General features: G+C 48.2%; 8 protein-coding genes and 1 non-coding gene across 9 annotated transcripts; 6 read left to right on the top strand and 3 right to left on the bottom strand.

Annotated features, from left to right (window-relative positions):
• Positions 1–344: 344 nt before the first annotated feature.
• BJ212DRAFT_1283672 (uncharacterized protein) lies at positions 345–828 on the top strand (the record flags this gene model as incomplete). The annotated part of the gene is made up of 2 exons (XM_041331774.1): positions 345–530; positions 577–828. Coding segments are annotated over 2 exons (438 nt in total), but the record flags the coding sequence as incomplete, so codon positions are not given.
• Positions 829–3,553: 2,725 nt separating this feature from the next.
• BJ212DRAFT_868854 (uncharacterized protein) lies at positions 3,554–4,282 on the bottom strand. Its single transcript, XM_041344244.1, has 3 exons — positions 4,158–4,282; positions 3,658–4,097; positions 3,554–3,606 (listed from the first exon to the last, which is right to left on the bottom strand). Exon 2 carries the CDS (start codon positions 4,077–4,079, stop codon positions 3,738–3,740), a length of 342 nt encoding a protein of 113 aa, XP_041187267.1. The 5' UTR covers positions 4,080–4,097; positions 4,158–4,282; the 3' UTR covers positions 3,554–3,606; positions 3,658–3,737.
• A 2,587-nt stretch (positions 4,283–6,869) lies between these two features.
• BJ212DRAFT_1304079 (60S ribosomal protein L31) lies at positions 6,870–7,552 on the bottom strand (the record flags this gene model as incomplete). Its single annotated transcript, XM_041333542.1, has 5 exons — positions 6,870–6,902; positions 6,961–7,037; positions 7,093–7,333; positions 7,386–7,406; positions 7,460–7,552. 5 exons carry the CDS (start codon positions 7,550–7,552, stop codon positions 6,870–6,872), a joined length of 465 nt encoding a protein of 154 aa, XP_041187266.1.
• A 108-nt stretch (positions 7,553–7,660) lies between these two features.
• On the top strand, positions 7,661–8,669 carry BJ212DRAFT_1392088 (uncharacterized protein). Its single transcript, XM_041337049.1, has 5 exons — positions 7,661–7,903; positions 7,964–8,023; positions 8,044–8,141; positions 8,195–8,275; positions 8,327–8,669. Exons 1-5 carry the CDS (start codon positions 7,819–7,821, stop codon positions 8,351–8,353), a joined length of 351 nt encoding a protein of 116 aa, XP_041187265.1. The 5' UTR covers positions 7,661–7,818; the 3' UTR covers positions 8,354–8,669.
• BJ212DRAFT_1392086 (glycosyltransferase family 69 protein) lies at positions 8,670–10,788 on the top strand. The gene is made up of 7 exons (XM_041337048.1): positions 8,670–8,975; positions 9,035–9,678; positions 9,711–9,768; positions 9,823–9,900; positions 9,938–10,153; positions 10,212–10,398; positions 10,448–10,788. The coding sequence occupies exons 1-7, from the start codon at positions 8,868–8,870 to the stop codon at positions 10,582–10,584; spliced, it is 1,428 nt and encodes a 475-aa protein (XP_041187264.1). The 5' UTR covers positions 8,670–8,867; the 3' UTR covers positions 10,585–10,788.
• A 105-nt stretch (positions 10,789–10,893) lies between these two features.
• Positions 10,894–10,975, top strand: BJ212DRAFT_t121. Its single transcript has one exon. It is a non-coding gene; the product is annotated as a tRNA-Ala (tRNA).
• Positions 10,976–11,092: 117 nt separating this feature from the next.
• On the top strand, positions 11,093–13,046 carry BJ212DRAFT_1283642 (uncharacterized protein; the record flags this gene model as incomplete). Its single annotated transcript, XM_041331772.1, has 6 exons — positions 11,093–11,567; positions 11,621–11,840; positions 11,892–12,071; positions 12,122–12,407; positions 12,448–12,875; positions 12,929–13,046. 6 exons carry the CDS (start codon positions 11,093–11,095, stop codon positions 13,044–13,046), a joined length of 1,707 nt encoding a protein of 568 aa, XP_041187263.1.
• Positions 13,047–13,261: 215 nt separating this feature from the next.
• Positions 13,262–13,940, bottom strand: BJ212DRAFT_1253635 (uncharacterized protein; the record flags this gene model as incomplete). The annotated part of the gene is made up of 2 exons (XM_041329742.1): positions 13,262–13,324; positions 13,380–13,940. Coding segments are annotated over 2 exons (624 nt in total), but the record flags the coding sequence as incomplete, so codon positions are not given.
• A 215-nt stretch (positions 13,941–14,155) lies between these two features.
• BJ212DRAFT_1449607 (uncharacterized protein) lies at positions 14,156–15,243 on the top strand (the record flags this gene model as incomplete). The annotated part of the gene is made up of 6 exons (XM_041338720.1): positions 14,156–14,561; positions 14,590–14,649; positions 14,701–14,717; positions 14,750–14,788; positions 14,839–15,119; positions 15,177–15,243. 6 exons carry the CDS (start codon positions 14,156–14,158, stop codon positions 15,241–15,243), a joined length of 870 nt encoding a protein of 289 aa, XP_041187261.1.
• Between the last annotated feature and the right edge of the window lie 1,277 nt (positions 15,244–16,520).

The raw sequence follows: 16,520 nt of genomic DNA, 5'->3' as shown, positions 1-16,520 counted from the left end.
GATCCTTTCGGCACTTCTATGATGGTATAAACATCATGACGCCAGCACAGCACTTCAAGTTCCACCATTTCTCCCACCCGCCTTCAACATCTTCATGTCCACCACAAACCAAAACACTCAAAGCAGGTTGTTACAATTCTGTCCCGCACCTGTCGATACTCACCTCCCAACAAGCGAGTAAGTGTCGAGCTAGGTTGGGTTGAGTGTAACACTTATGGACTTACAGTGATGGGGTCAAGCTGAATACTGTTAACGAGAAACTTACCGAGGCTGTCGAGGGAGGCCTTCCTAAGAATGTGTAAGTGTCAAGCAACCAATCGGTGCAGGACACTCGAGGTCTGATCATGTTGGGTGACAGGTCAAACACCGATGAACAGATCCTCAATGAACGACAAGGGCCTCCTATAGCTCAAGAACGTGACAAAGAGGTTGATTCTAAGTTTTGGGCGACATATGACAAAGTTTCGACAGAGTATGATAACGACTTTCTCGAGCGGGCTAATGGCGATATGGGCATCATTCTAACTTTCGTGCGTTCATTTACATCTATCAATGCAAATCTAACAGGCGAATCAGGCTGGTTTATTCTCAGCTGTCAACTCCACCTTTATCATCGGAATGCAGCCTAACCCAGGAGAAACTACCAACGGCCTCTTGCTTTACCTTATCCAAATGACAGCTAACGGCACAAGCACCATAAATGACATCAGCAGTCTTTCCTCTTCCACGCCATATTCTTCTTCAACTGTCTGGATGCAAACGCTTGCTTATGCTAGCCTGTCATTTAGCGTTTTGGCTGCGTTTGGGGCTGTGCTGGGAAAGCAATGGCTTAACGCTTATAAGGCAGCTCGCGGACGAGGGTCTCTGGAGGAACGCGGCATACAGAGGCAGAGGAAACTGGATGGGCTGGAGTATTTTCATCTCCAGACCGTCTTGCAGGGCATCCTCGTGCTCCTCCAGATCTCGCTACTCTTATTCGGCTTATCACTCAGCGCCAATATGTGGACCCAGCAAACAACGATATCCAGCGTCGTTATCTGCACCACCGCATTCGGCATCCTGTTTTACACAAGTACTATCCTCGTGACAATGTTCCATCCGGACAGTCCTTTCCAGACACCAGGAACAGAGCTAATGGGAGCCATCTGCAGAAAATTTCTCCCTGACAGGTTGACTTTCACTCCTGATGGCACATCCATTAAATTGTCCGCCATCCGCTGGATGCTAGAGACATCCACTCATCCGGAAGTTGTCGAGGCTACGGCTGCAATGGTACCTCTCATGCAATGGCCGCGGGACCTTGATGCTTCCGCAATCTATGCACGCTTAATGGATAACTTCGAGGCATGTCGTAAAATGGAAGGGGTATTTGTGAAGTGTGGCAAGGCCGTGGCTCATCTTTGCAGCCAGTCGCTGGAAACCCATCAGTTCCCTCTTTACAAACCCATGGAAATCCGTGATTGTTGGGGAGGCAAGAGCCATTTCATTCGTGATGCGTTCATGGACAGTCGTAACGCCTGCAATCAGCTCAAGAACAAGCAGCAAGAGAACACCCGACGGAAGCATAAGGCTGACGCACGCACGGCTCTGAGAACAATGATTGTCCACGGGTATTCCGCTTATTTTTTACTTCCGGATGATGAGCTCTTAATTTGGCATGGTGATCTACGATGGCATCAGAATGACGAGCCCGTGCCCAGTTGTGAAGAATTCGACTGGCTCATTGACTACTTAGCGGAAGAAGCGGAAAAGGTAGACACCGAGGCAGATAATGAAACTGTAGGTGATACTCTGCTCGCGCTGAGCGCCATGCACAGCCTGGGAAGCTCTACCAAGCGTCATTCCTACATCACAGCGCTTATCCGTTGCATGGACCCCACCAGACCTTCCCGCGTCCGACATGTTGCACTACGAGCTGTTGTTGATGCTCGAGAAGAACTGGCATCTATGACAAATGAGTCAATACCACAGGGGGATGCAACGCTCCTGGACGAGCTTTCTTCTGCTCTTCTGACTGTTGTACGTCCAAATTACTGGCAGGACCAGGTAGTCCAACGCAGCGGAACCGACATCTCTTCACACGGGAATCGAGATACTTGCTACTCTCGTCTCATCCTTGCCCTTGCACAGAATGATGAGTGGCGTGAACGTCTGACCTGTGGTGGTCATTTCGAGCATTGTGTTTCTCTAGCCGAGAATGCCCTTGAGCGCAAGACTTGGCTTCCCGGATGTTACCTCGCTGGGATCTTCGCATGTATTGATCCCTCAGACAAGGTCCCTCCTATCAGGCCTGCCCAGGAGAGGTGGCGGGCATTCATGAGGGGACAATGGAAGTCCGCAAGGAATGTCATGTTCATAGACGACTACGTCAGCGCACTACCAGCCCTCGTGGCGGCGACGAAGAAGGATTTACCAAGCTGGGATTTTAGCGTTCCTAATGAGGAGGTAGCGGAGCTCACTGAAGATGTGCATGGGGCTTTGGAATCATTGCCACAGGAACAAGCTTTCCTTCTGGAATTCGGTCTAGATCAGGCCCTATTTGATGCTGGCCTGTCCTCTGTGCAGGGCCTGTATGACGATTTGTGTCGTATGATCGAGAACACAAACACTTCGCAAAGGGACAACGAGTCTTTGGAGCCTTGAAGACAAACCATTATGTAGGGGTGTCTTATATCAATCTTATATCCTACAGTTCTGACCTGTAAGTTTACGTTGGGGTTGATATATTTGTGTCTTCAAGGTTGAGTCGTTAACTATTCGATGCAGTACAATTGACTATTTTCCCTTTATGATATCAGTGTACTCGCTTCCCTAACTTACACAAGGCTATCGAACAAATTCGAAGTCCCTTATACTTCGAGATAGAATCCCGCTTCAATCACATCATCTTAGACTGTTGTTTGATCATAGCCCAATTCCCTTTCCTCTGCGAGTTTCGAATTACACAACGGCCACCGCCCTGTATGTCAGCATCACTTCCACACAGATGGCAACCTCCAGCACTACCGAGAGCAACGACTCAAAGGTATCATGTGCACATCAACTTTTTTTTCCGGCCGTGCACGCTGCTGAAAGTCTAACAATCGTATATTGGAAGTTGCAGCGAGTGAAACTCCCTCCATAATACTCTCGACTGCTGATCTGTATCTGTCCCGCCAGAATCAATTTCTGTAACATGGAAATACCCAGCCCAGAGTCTGTGCGTCCAGATGACTGATGAAAGAAGGGGAGAATCATCGATTCAAGGCAAAATGTGGTCGAATGACTCGAATCTGATATCATGACATCCACCACGAGGATGGTGGGCACGAGTGAATTTGACAGATAATACTTTGGCACGCTGCTTATACCAGGCGCACTAAAAGCCATCTCAGGCTTGCATCATTCCGCGCCGATCCCCAGAGTCCACGACGACCGAGTCAGACCGATACAGAGCAACAAAATGGTCAAGAATTGTGGTGACCTACCAGAAACAAACTTGACGAGAATGAACTAAAATACACTACGTGAATATACACCCTAAACATGCATGATGACCACATACCTTCCGTCCTGGCACCGTATCTAAAAAAATTCTCCGATGAGCGTCAAACGACTTTATTATCACTATGCTCTGATGTTTGTGGAAGTCAGTTACAAGAGATATTCATCACTCACGCAAATGGTCTGAATCGACCGACACTTTTAAATTAATTTGTCACTGTCCTGCGCCAAGCTTCCAATGGCTAGTCCAGGGCCTAACGCCAGCTTTCGTACAGGATGCACAAAGGAATATTCTCGTCACTCTGTTTCTGGCGTATCCATCTGATTACACTGTGCAGGGTGAACGAAAGCATAAACGCAGCAGGGTTTTCGAAGGTGTCGAATGATACTTTGGGCGCGCAACCTTGCCCGGCTACAGACTGGACAGGCTGTACTCTGTTATGTACCGACGAGAAAAGCGAGATCGACGTCGAAGAAGACGAGAGAGGCGGCAGTCGCGATACAGAAGCCGGAAGGCAGAAGAGGAGATATGCTAGAGATGAAGAATGGGAGTAGGGAGGGGGGCTCGGCTGCAACGATTCTTGAGTGCTGAACATTTCTATGGGACATCCGTACTAGATACAGAAACACTGGTCAGTTCATATTACACAGTGAACACGAATATAACTACATACTCACTGTGACCTCAAACTCAAAGCAGGAAATTTGAGGGATCGTTCACGAGAAAAGTTGCAGATGTCAGTACGAGGTACGTGAGAATTAAGGGATGCAACGTTGAGATGTTGACAAGCCTTGGCGTTGGCCGAAAAAGTTGCAAGCCTTGTTATGAAAGATATTTGGAGGATGCGTGTACTCGGAGAAGTTGGGGACATCATCACTGCAGGATGCCATAAATATTGCCGCACACGGGTTATAAAAATACCATACAAACCTCGCTTAGCCAGACCAATTGAAGACAGCGTTCCTTCACGTATACGTACGTCGTGTCTATAACACTATGCTAGACGGTCTGTAGACCCATTGTGAAAAAATAATTTGCATTCTTGGTGACTCACATAATGTGCACAATATTATACCCGAGGAGCGCACCCTGTTTTGCAATTTGGGTCTCCAAAGCCTCAGCTGCCGATATCTGGTTTCGTGTTTCCCAATGCATGGCGAGACTCTGAAGTTCTCAGCATCCATGAAACGCCTGATCTCATGTCGCTGACGTACTGGTCGTCCTTGGGTTCTTCCACCTTGCAATAGAATACCCGGGACAGTGCAAGTCAAATTTGAGGTCCTTGGCAATTTGCTGGCATTGCAGGTATCATCGGTTTGAAGGTGGATTTAGGGCGGATAGTATCCCCACAGAGCAGTATTCAGGGCATAAAAGCAAGCCGTCTTCCTGCCGCCCCCATTCAGATTTATTTCGAGATCCCATATCACATCTCACATATAATGCGCCCCTCTTTCTGAGTCGTCCTCGCCGTCGTTGCTGCTTTGATGGTGTCTATGGCTGTCAGTGCCGACAGCGAATGCTATTCATATTTCCACATTTGCGACTTAGATACAGGTTGCTGCGATGGTTATCAATGCGTTCCAAGGTTCGGCCCACCCAACATGGTGAGTATAAGTAGTTTCATCCATGATTTATTGACTCACCGGCATGGTAGAATGTCGAATATAGATGTGAGCCGAAGTGAGATCAAATGAGCTACAGTGAGTCGTGTTCCTGCTTTCTCACTGGAGTAGCGTGGTTGATGGCACCGCACGCAAGTACTTCGTTGCGCAATGCGGAGTGCTTACCTCTGAACAAAATTTACTGCTGCCTGAGCACTGAAGACCTTGGAGAAGAGGAACATCTCCAACATTTGAATGCATGACATTACTGAAGTACCTACGGTTTATCCTCGGTGTAAGCCTGTAGAATACTTAGAAAAGCCTCACATGCGGTGACATGATGCCGTACATAGTTGGACTGAACGCATGTCAGCCGAGCCTCAAAAGGATTGCAGTTGTGAGCTGGGTTCCTGGGGCAGAACCCAACTAAGGCAAGTCACCAACAGAGACTCAACATCGAGAGGCTCCGCTAAGGAATTGGACAATATTGACTCGTGGTTAGCCATATGCAGCGAAAGATATGGAGAAGTACAGTCCCAGAGCAAACCTGCCAGATGCACGTTGTAAACGTTGAAGTTGTCTAGCAGAATGGCAAGCTGCGCGGTGACCCAGAAAATAACATTACATCTAGGGAGCGCTCTCCTTTGAATCTCCTAAGCTTCAGCTGCCGATCTCCCGGAATCCGGTTTCGCATTCCCCGATGCACGATGAGACGCCTGAACTTCGACTTCGGGGATTCTCGTGTTACCTATTGTAGGTTGGTACATGGACACATTGGAATCGCCAATAGAGTATCAGGGACCGTAGAGTAAGTCAAATCTGAGGTCCATTGACATTCTGCTGGAATTGCACACATATCTGTTAATATTATAGGTTAAGCGCAAAATAGTGCTCAGAATGTCCGTCTTCCTACCGTTCAAGTTCCCCTCCGGATTTATTTTCGATATCACATCACATCTCGCAATCAATACATCTGTCCTCCATCATGAGAATTAAGGGTTAACTCGGAGGTGTCCGTTGGCTGGAAGAGTTGCGAGCCTTGTTATGGAAGATGTTTGGAGGATGCACAAATTAGAACGTAGTGGGAGGCAGAGACCCTCTGGAAAATGCATGACCTTAACTGCGCGACCAGATCTCTGGTGTTGAATGTGCAACGCCTCGTCAATGGCAACACACTCGAGTGGAGAGTATGGGCAGACTAGAAAAAATTGCTGACATGGTGATTGTCCCAAATGAGAAAATGCTAGGACAGTTTAGGTCCGTCGTTGACAACGAGCAAGAAAGTAGCATGTAGAAGTTCTACCGGCAGCCGATGAATAAAGGCTGGGTATGTAGTGCATGGCCAGGTTAGATCTCCTGATCGATACAAGAGACATTTGAATGAGCAAAGAACGATGCCATCAACCGATTCATCGCCAGGCTTGATCAGCTGAAAAGCGATTCAGAATAGGAGATCGATCTCCTGGGAGTATGTAACCACACGTGACTAGTGCCCTAACAGCGACCAAGCGAATATCATCGCAATATTATCATTCCACCACCGATCAATGTGAATCACCCATTTCAGATAAACAAGCACACCTCAGGTTGTGTTTTTCAAGGCCAACGCGGGAACCTAGCTGGGCGGGCAAGAACACTAGTTTGAGATGTTTCAGAGGGACTCAAATTCATGAACAGCATCAGGGTGCGCGAGAGTTTTGACGGAGTAGCATAGTGCTGGATGTGATGATGCATGGCGGCATGAAATATGTGAAAAAGGACTACACAGGACCTTCCGACAGCCCTTACTCTGCGTCTACAACAGCGGTTTGGAGGCCCTAGGTGGAAAAAGGTTGTTGTCGAGGACAGGAGAAATAGCAGAGGGAGAATACACACCTTGAACGAGGTCACAACTACGTGGCTGGCATACGTGTAAAGTTTCTCTTTTGCGCCCTCCTCATCATTACGCTTGCCTGTAAAAAAAATAGACCGTCAGTATTATGATGAATTCAAAAATATAGCGCGTACGCTCAAGCTTCACTCTTATCCGGTGGGGGACGCTCTTGACACCCCGAGCCCACAATGCCTGGTTGAGCTTGGGGTCCAAGCGAACATCGGTTGTGCCCATCGACTTGCGGGCGAAATCGACGACGGATTTTACGGCCCAAGGGGCACGCTTTTTGAAGGAGCGGCCATGTACGAGCTTATGCAGATGGATGGTGTATTCACGAGTTACAACGTCTTGAAGAGCGGAGCGCTTGCCGCCAGTCTATGATAAGATGTAAAGATCTATCACGGGTGAAGGTCATGATGCAACACACTTTACCGCTTTTTGTCCTGGCCTACGAAGGGTTCGAATCAGTTACTCGGAGGGTAGAGCAAGGATGTAACTTACCATGTCTTGAGGATGTATAGTGTGACGAGCTCGTCTAACTGGAACTACAGATGTCGCGCTGACTTTGGTTGTGTTTGGCTGTAGCGATGACATAAGGTTTGAGTGGCTGAGGTACTTGATAGTTTTTCGGTTATAACCGAAGCACGTGATAAGTACAACAATGCGGAAGTAAATATTGGTTCAGCGCTAAAAATAGGATAAGCATTATGTCTGGATTGACATGTTTCTTTGTTTCCCTTGTCTGTTTTGTTGTTGCCATGCATGTACATTATTCTGTAGTTTCATATAAGGTCTCTTCAAATTCGAATTCCCCTTGTTCATCCTGTCTTCTTCCTTCATACTCTTTCACTTAACCCACAATGCGCTTTGCTGTCGTCGTTCTCGCTCTCACCTTCGCTGTCCAGTCTGCGTTTACGGCATTGCTCACGCGTCAAAGCCTGCCCAGTATGTCTTGTTGTTTCTTTGTCGTCTTACCGCGGTATCTGATAGCTTTTTCATTGTCAGATTGCGCTGTTCCGTGTCTGACAAATGCTGACTTCGGCAACTGTTCTTCCACCGACGATAGTTGTCTTTGTCACAGCGAGGCTTCGTCAACAGCACCACATCCTGTATTCAGGCATCGTGTACGGGGTCTGACCTCACAAATGCCAATGCAGCTTCCCAGTCGCTTTGTGCTGCAGTGGTATGTTGTAGATATTCTTGTTTCTTGAATATGTGCTAAAGTGTATAATGCAGGGTGTCACTTTGACCGCTAGCAGTGCTACTGCAACGGCTACCACATCATCCAATGATACCGCTACCACTGGCCAAGCCTTCGTCAGTCTTTTATTCTATTTTTCCGTGATTAAAATACTCAACGGAAGCTAGGTCCTCCAATGCTGCATCATCGCATAGCGTTAACATACTCACTGGTGCAGCAGCCTTTGCCATCCTGGCAGCGTCATTATAAAGTCATCTCACTATCATTATCCTTTCGCATTCTTTGCGCATTAGGACTTGATAGTCCTTGTCACGGCGTTTCGAAGGTTGACGTTGAGCATTAACTGACGATTACCTGATTGATTTCTTGCATACGGTTCGATTAGAGGAGGGATTTATGGGGTTATATAGCCATTTATTGTAGTTGAACTCCGTTATTCATCTACTTGAACGCCATGTTAGGCAATTTATTTGAATTTGTGTGCACAAGCGCCCAGTCTTACTCGCCTCCGACTCAATTTGAAGTTGAATTTGCGTACTTCAGACCGTCATCGATTCGTCACTCACCAAGCTCCGAGGTTGGCCTTCTTCTGCAGATCACAAGAAATTGCCGCCAAGCCTACGCCCCTTTTCATGGGCTGCATCGACGGTTGAGCACTCCATCTAATATTCCAGAGTCGCTCTTCACCGTCTATCTCCTACATCCACCATGCAACAAAACACATTTTGGTTACAGTTAAAACGAGTGCCAACTCCTTTGGCACTCGTGGTTGGGCTGCTACTAGGCTTGCTAATTGGCAAGACACTTCCAACAAGCGTATGTCTGTCTATACTTTGACCGTCTTATTGTCATGACAAGGTTTGATTGTTTTGTAGCTCTTGTCAACGGGCGGGAACAACCCCATATTTGTGTCTCGCTTGTCCGCTCGCAAACAAATAACCCTTCCCAGCATTGATCAACGCCGTCGTGTCCTAGACCTGCTCTCCACACTGTCTCCACACCATACCACAGAGTGCACACGAAATTCCCAGCCGCTTTACGTTCAACAGGTCCGGGACCGTTATGATTCTCTCATAGGACACAAAACTCCTTCTGAATCCACCTGGTTCTCTTCTTGGGGATTTTCCGACTCGCAACACGTACACAATGTTCCAAAGAAAGAGCACAAATATTTCTTCGCCATCAACTTGTACAACTCCTTCGATGTCATTCCTGACTTATTTGCGACTCTTTTTCGGGTATCCGCTATTTTGGGGTATCACAATGTCTATGTCTCCATATACGAAAATGGTTCGACAGACCAGACGAAGGCGCTGCTACGGATATTCGACGCGCTGACTCGTAGCGTAGGCCTACGTGTCACCATTCGAACTTCTACACGTACACGAGGTGCCTTCAATCACCGTATAGAGTACCTTGCAGAGGTCCGCAACCAGGCGTTTAACCCACTCCACGAGCTCCGCGACTCGCATAACGAATACTTCGATACTATCATATTTATGAATGACATCCTCCATGCGTAGACGACCTGCTTGAGCTTATCTGGCAGAGTCGGCGGAATAATGCAGGTATAACTTGTGCTTCAGACTACATGTATCATCAAGAACTGGTAAGTACCATTATTGCACTCACAGCCTTAGCTCATTCTTACTCTTGTATATAGGCCTCTCCCGTGTTTTATGATAACTGGGTCGCTCGCGATATCAACGGAACAGCGCTAGAAAATGCTCCGTTCGAAAGCGTCTTCCACTGATCCCAACTCCTCCGACCGTTTCCAGATGCACCTTCCCATACAGGTTCAGTCGTGTTGGAATGGTGTTGCAGTCCTGGACCCTGCTCCATTTTATACACCCCCGTATATCAAATTCCGTATGGCTCGACTCACAGATGATGAGTGTTCTGCTTCAGAGTGCAGTTTGATCTGCAATGATTACTGGGAGGCTGGATATGGACGTATCTTGATGGTGCCGCGGGTGAAGCTTGCGTACGATAAAGTATGTTTTCGGTTGAAGTATAATTTGGTATTTGATGGATTGATTGGTTTTTTTGCAGAGAGTATTTGATATCATACATCCTTCAAGACGGAACCTCACTGCCATCCGAGGTTATATGCGTCTTGGGGGACTTCCGGACAATCCACGGACAGATCCACAGGACCGGTCGTGGTTTGGTCCTCATGACCGTTTGTTCACGCCAGAGGAAAGCGAAGAGATAGATTTTGTACCCGGGCCTTCGCATGGTGCGTCCTTACACTCTGAATTCTATCCCTTGACTCACAAGTCATACAGTATGGTGTTGGGGGTGGGACGGCGCAGGTGATATAGATGGTCCCGATGTAGATCCCATCTGGGAGTACATGCCCGACCGTTCGCAGCATGTAGATTCTGTGAAGGTGAAGCATCACAGGGAGATGAGCGAGCTATGATACGCTCGGACAATCGGACATAACATGGACAAAAAAACTGGATAACATAATTTGTTAATTGCGTCGAGCTTATTTGGTTTGCATGATGTATCCCTACGGAGGCATGTGCGTAACGCTAGAGACGCAATACGATTCTGTGGAATTTCAAAGGTGCTTCTCCTCCCCACTGCAATTGGCTTGCTACTACTTTTCCTGATCTGAGTGAACACCAGACGTCGCCCATAAGATTAGTTTCAGTCAATGTGTAAGTCACAGGGCCCTAGATAGAATAACACGTTCGAAGTGCCATACAATCCTGCGTGTCGTAAAGGGCACTTGGCACAGTTGGTAGCGCGCACGCTTCGCATTTCTAGATTGCGTGAGGTCGTGGGTTCAACTCCCACAGTGTCCATTATTTTGTCTCTCGTTCCTAACAACCTCAACGCGGAGTTAAGCAATATTGACATTTGCCTTTGCTTCGTATTTCGGCAGCCTATACGGTATTTTTTTCTTTTGTCTCGACAGTTTTATGCAACGACGCTCAGGCTCTGGAAAGGGTCTGGCACGCATCTCCCCTCCCAATCAGCACCGATTGACGGGCATGGGCTCAGATCCTGCTAATCACAGTAACAGGTGGAACCAAAGGCGGCTAGGCGTCACCAATAGAATATGGGCCATCATCCTCGGATTCATCCTACTCGTCGCGGTATCCCGGTACATATCCTTTTCAAACCATACGCGCGCTGGGTCATTTACGACAGAAGGCCTTATACCAAAGAATTACTTGCATGAAGCAAACTACCTTATCGGCAATTCATCGAAGGCTGCAAACCCGTTTAACTTTTGTCCTGTGTTTGGGCCTAAGGATGAGATTGCGAATAAGTACGGGGTGGTTCCGTTGGCGCAGAGTCGGTTGCATTTGGGGAGTGGGGGGAGGGTGCACCGGGTTATTCATAAAGCGCTTTTGGGTCAACCTGTGACTATCAGTGTGCTTGGTGGTTCTGGTGCGTGTTCTTTATCTCGTAAAATAACTTATCTTCATGGTGCGATTGCACAGTATCTGCTTGTCATGCGGCAGGGGATGATCCATTGTCTCCTAGCTGCTATCCTTCACGCTTTTTCCAGTGGTGGTCGAGCGTTTTCCCTCATCCGGCTTCAGAGCTTACAAACGGTGCTATGAGGCGAACAAACTCAGGGTACTTTGGATTCTGTAGCTCGCATCATATCCCAGAGAACACCGACTTGGTGATACTCGAATTTGACGTCGACGATGAGGGGTAAGCACAGATCTCCAGCTGAAGTGTTATGTGGTGTCTCAATTCTACCAGCACCCGGCGTGGGATGGAACATTTCGAGTTGCTGGTTCGCTCAATATTGGACCGCCCTGATCAACCTGCAGTCATCATTCTGGGGCATTTTAGTGCACAGATACACCAGGCATACGGATTTGCAGGACCTGACCACTGGCACAACATCGTCGCACAGTTCTATGACGTGCCACATATCAGGTACAATTTCGTCACTTGCCAAAAGAATATTTTCTGACGCCTATGTAAAGCATCAAACCCATACTATATCCGTCTTACATGTCAAACCCTGACCACATCAAGCCTTACTTCGCGGATCCCATCCTTGCGACTCCGACAGGCCATGAACTTCTCACCGACGTTCTCGTATCGTACTTCCAATCTCAGATATGTGCCGCGTGGTCAACGGCGGGTGGCCACTCGTACGAGACCATTCCTATCATGATGTCACATGGCTACCTCCCAGGTGCAGATACACATCTCTTTGGAGGCGTCGGCGCAAGGAAGGGTGCTGCAGTGCCTGAACCACCACGCCCTGTAGATGACGGTGCAGAAGCCGAGAAGAAACATGCACTAGCTCTTGCCCAAGCAGGATCTCAGCCCGTACCAATCTACCCCGAACTGCGAATTCCCTCCTGTTCGAATTAATACGCGCCCCAAAGAGTCGCGGCCATTCGAAGAGGTTGCGCCGTTTTGTGCGTCTGCTAATGATCTTGTGAACCCCGTACCTCCGTCGCTTTTCTACGGGTCTGGTTGGGCAGCGGCACACCCTCCGGCAGGGTCCTCTCCTTTGCTTACGACTGGATATTATTGGTATAGCACGCTTCCCACGAGCAGGTTGCGCGTACCTATCAAAGTAGGCGCTGGAGATGTCGGGATTTATTATTTGAAGGAGCCTATAAGCCAGATCGGGGAGGGAAGTGAGATTGAATGTTGGGTGGATGATAATTTTGCAGGTGCGGTGATCATAGAAAATGCAGGAGACGTTAATGGTGGGGTACCGACGTGAGTGTCTTGTTTTATTTTCGTTTGTGTACGGTGATTGATGGATCATCAAGTCTTGCGGTGATTGATCAATTTGTCACGCGAGGATCGCACTTTGTCGACTGTGTTGTACTTGGAGATGAGGGACAAAGTGTTCCTCCTTTCAAAATCATCGGCGTATTCGCGACTTAGGGCATCGTCAAAATGAGGCATAACAATGGACATACCTATGGACGCTAATGCTGATATCGCTAGGTGGTAGTTGCCTATCATCGTAGACCTCAAGATGGTTGTACTATTGAATACTGACAATCCGGCTGGCGGGCTTTCTTTATATATTACTAAGGAGATCACTGCTGCCAGGCTGCTTTGAATTCGTGATTCTAATAGGACAGTAAGTAGGGTGTCTATGTTCGAAGCCATGCCGTCTTCGCGATCTTCTTTAATCTCTTCTGTTCCTTGAACCGCTCCTGTAAAATTGAAATCAACACCCGATATGAATGGAGTCGATATGTCGGATCTTACCAGATCCTTCTTCGTCGGACGTTTTCTCTTCTTGCCTTCTCCCTCGGCCTCGGCCTCAATCTCAGCCTTGTTGCGAGCCTCGACATCCCTCTCCCAAGCACCAACGTCAAAGTAGAACTCGCTCATGCGCTTAGCACGCTCATACTCTGACAAGTGAGTAGGATCGCGACTATCCGACTTCGCAAAAGCGCCAGTCCTCGCGTTGAACTTTGCGGTGTACATAAAATTGCTAGGAACACCAGACGAGGAAGCAAGCGATGGATCAAGATGGGCTAAGGATGGATCAATACCCTGCGCCATCGCGTTCGCTTGCAGCGCTGCGTAGTGAGAGTCTATTGTTGTGGAAGGGCCAGATTGGGAGGTGGAAGACGAGGAAGGTTCTGATTCAGAGGTAGCGGGTTGAAGAGGGTTTACCCAAGTCGTTTCTTTGGTTTCTGAGTTGTAGAAATAATAGGTGTTGTGTTGAGGAGACCATATGGCTTGCCATGATCCCGCTGTTGGGAAGGAAGCATGAGCGTTTGTGGTGTCCTGGTCTGTATCTGAAGGTTCAGCAGACTCCTCTGGGGAGGTTGACTCGCCAGTGGACTCGGGTGTCACCTCCGTGCGATGCTCGACCTGCTCTTTATCTTTCTCCGTAGGACTAGCTGAACGGGAAGCGACATGAGAGTTGGAGATCAAAGTTAGGTAAGAGTTAATAATGAGATTATTATTTTGGGTATGTTGGCTATGTAACATCTGATCAATAAAATTAATAAATAATCCTTTATCAAACCGCCATGTCCGAACAGCACACTCATATTCCAATCGTATGCTTACGCTCGGCACTGAAGCAGTCGTCCCAGCCGAACTCACCCTGTTTGCTTCCATCACCCTCCACGCCGTCGTCGCCACTATTGACCCCCCTTCCTTCTTCGTTCCTCACCCCTCCAACATCGACATCGCGACTGCCACCCCTCTTGTCCTCTTCAACATCGCTCTCGCGGTCCCCGTCAGTAAACATGCAGCATAACACGGCTCAATCTGTTGCCGGACAAGGTTACACGCCAAAAGTGTCGTTCGACACATTCGAAAATCCCGCTGCTTCCATGTTCTCATTTACACTGCACGTGCAATCAGATGGATACGCTAGAAACAGAGCGACCAGGGTATTTCTTTGTGCGTCGAGTCCAGATGAAAGCGGACGTTATGCCCTTGACTGGGCACTGGAAAGCTTGGTGCAAGACTGGGGATGAGTTGATCGTCTTCAGAGGTGTCGATCCAGAAGATTTGGGTAAGTGGCTCATACTATCTGGACGTCTGCGAACGTTAAATCACAACTTAGAGAAGGATCATGAAGTCGTTCGAGAAGAAGCTCGTGAACTTATGCGCAGATTCAGGAGAAATGTATCGAGTACGATCCAGAGCGGAAGGTAGGCGGTCGTTATCATTACGGCATACCTTCTCATTGTGTTTGTCGTAGCTCTCCATCATCGTCGAGCTTATTGCTGGCAAAGTCACTACAACGCTCGAGCGGTTAATTGCTTTGTACCGCCCAGACTCAATCGTAGTGGGCACTAGAGGCCAGCGCGGCATGATGCAAGCCTGGGGTGCGGCGTTCGGCGCGCCAGGTGTGGGCAGTGTGTCCAAGTATTGCCTCTCCAATTCCCCCGTACCCATCATCGTCGTTCGTCCGGAGAGAAAGGTCAGGAAAGTACTTGCTAAGAGACGAGCCGATCCAAAGAGAGGCACCCATTTTGACGAGTAAGCAGACCTTTATATGCTGTCATGCGCCCGCTCACGTAATGCCTCGAATTGCAGGCTTACGAGGGCGAAGACACAGAATATACAGAGTATTCCTATGTCTCCCTCTGACACCCGAGCGTGACAGATTCCATTGTCTGTTTTTCTGCGACGTTGTACACATTGACACTGTACCCATAATCATCCTGTATTTCTAAGACATGAATGGAAGTCTGCCTCCTGCTCAACGTATGGTTCAACTCGATTTACCGCTGGAGAGGCCATTTAGGTGATACTCAGTACCTAATGTGATTGCAGCGCCAAAACGCGGCAAATCGCCAACATCTTGACAGACAAAGTGGGACTGCAATCATATTTATGATATTGTGCATAAGGTAAGTAGAAATTTGCTTCAGCCATTTTGTGAGTAAATCTCATGAACTAGGCACTAAGCACAGGCACGGGCTGCGATGCGCGTAACAAGTGCGTAAAAGTGCTTCGCTACTGATGCTTTCCTCAAGTGACCCGAAGTTCCACCATCCCTACGTCCTGGTCCTCAGTCATACGACGCAGATCATCGTACAAGCCCTCCGCTGTTTCGTCTGTCAAGCTGCCCAGGGCGACCTTCGTGGCCTCCTCACGGTTCACCGGTGCACCTTCGGACCTTGGTTTTGGACTGATGTGGGTGGCGGCGGGCTCTAGTACCGATTTCCCTCGTAGCGTACGTTACCCATACTCTAGTCTATCTCATAGTCTATTCGTGCCCAAAACACGCAAGCGCGACTTCCACATTTTTCCTTCGCATGCAGGATCTCTTCCCCTCCTTTCTTCCAACGAAGACGCACCATATTCTTCATGACTAAGTGATCATCAATCCAGTATCATCACCGGTCTAATAGAAGTCGTCCAGGGACCTCCTGACCTTCATATACCTGTCACTGAGGCTCCCACGATTTCGATTTTTTTCTAATGTGTCCCTTTGCGGTGTGTTCCGTTGCTCGACCATATGTCCGAACTCGGTGTGCAAGCCCTGCATAGAGGATAGTGCAGCATCAATTGCAGCCTGAGCTATACCTTTATTCACAAGCCCCCTTTGTTTCTTTCGTAATCTGACCAAAGCTGCATGCACCTTTGCAGCAACATCTACTAACCACTCCCTCGGAACAACATCGTTGCTGTCACGACGGCTGGAATTCCATCGACATAGTCGTCGTCCTTTATCCTATATTCCGCATACTCCCATGTGCGTGTGATGAGCCGCAACCATATCAGACTCTCGGCAGGACTGAAACGAAGACCTTTGCCTGAGGACTTGATGCGTCCGAAGATCACAAGAAAGTAGAATTCGACTTCCGGACCATGATTGACACTGTCAAACGTTACGCCAGATAAAATCATTATGCGAGATAGAGAAAATCCGCC

The sequence above is a fragment of the Suillus subaureus genome (assembly GCF_016647635.1).
Source record: "Suillus subaureus strain MN1 chromosome Unknown BJ212scaffold_53, whole genome shotgun sequence".
NCBI classification, from domain to species: Eukaryota; Fungi; Basidiomycota; class Agaricomycetes; order Boletales; family Suillaceae; genus Suillus; species Suillus subaureus.
The sequence above is the reverse complement of the archived record's forward strand: the minus strand, read 5'-3'. Positions and strand labels throughout refer to the sequence as shown.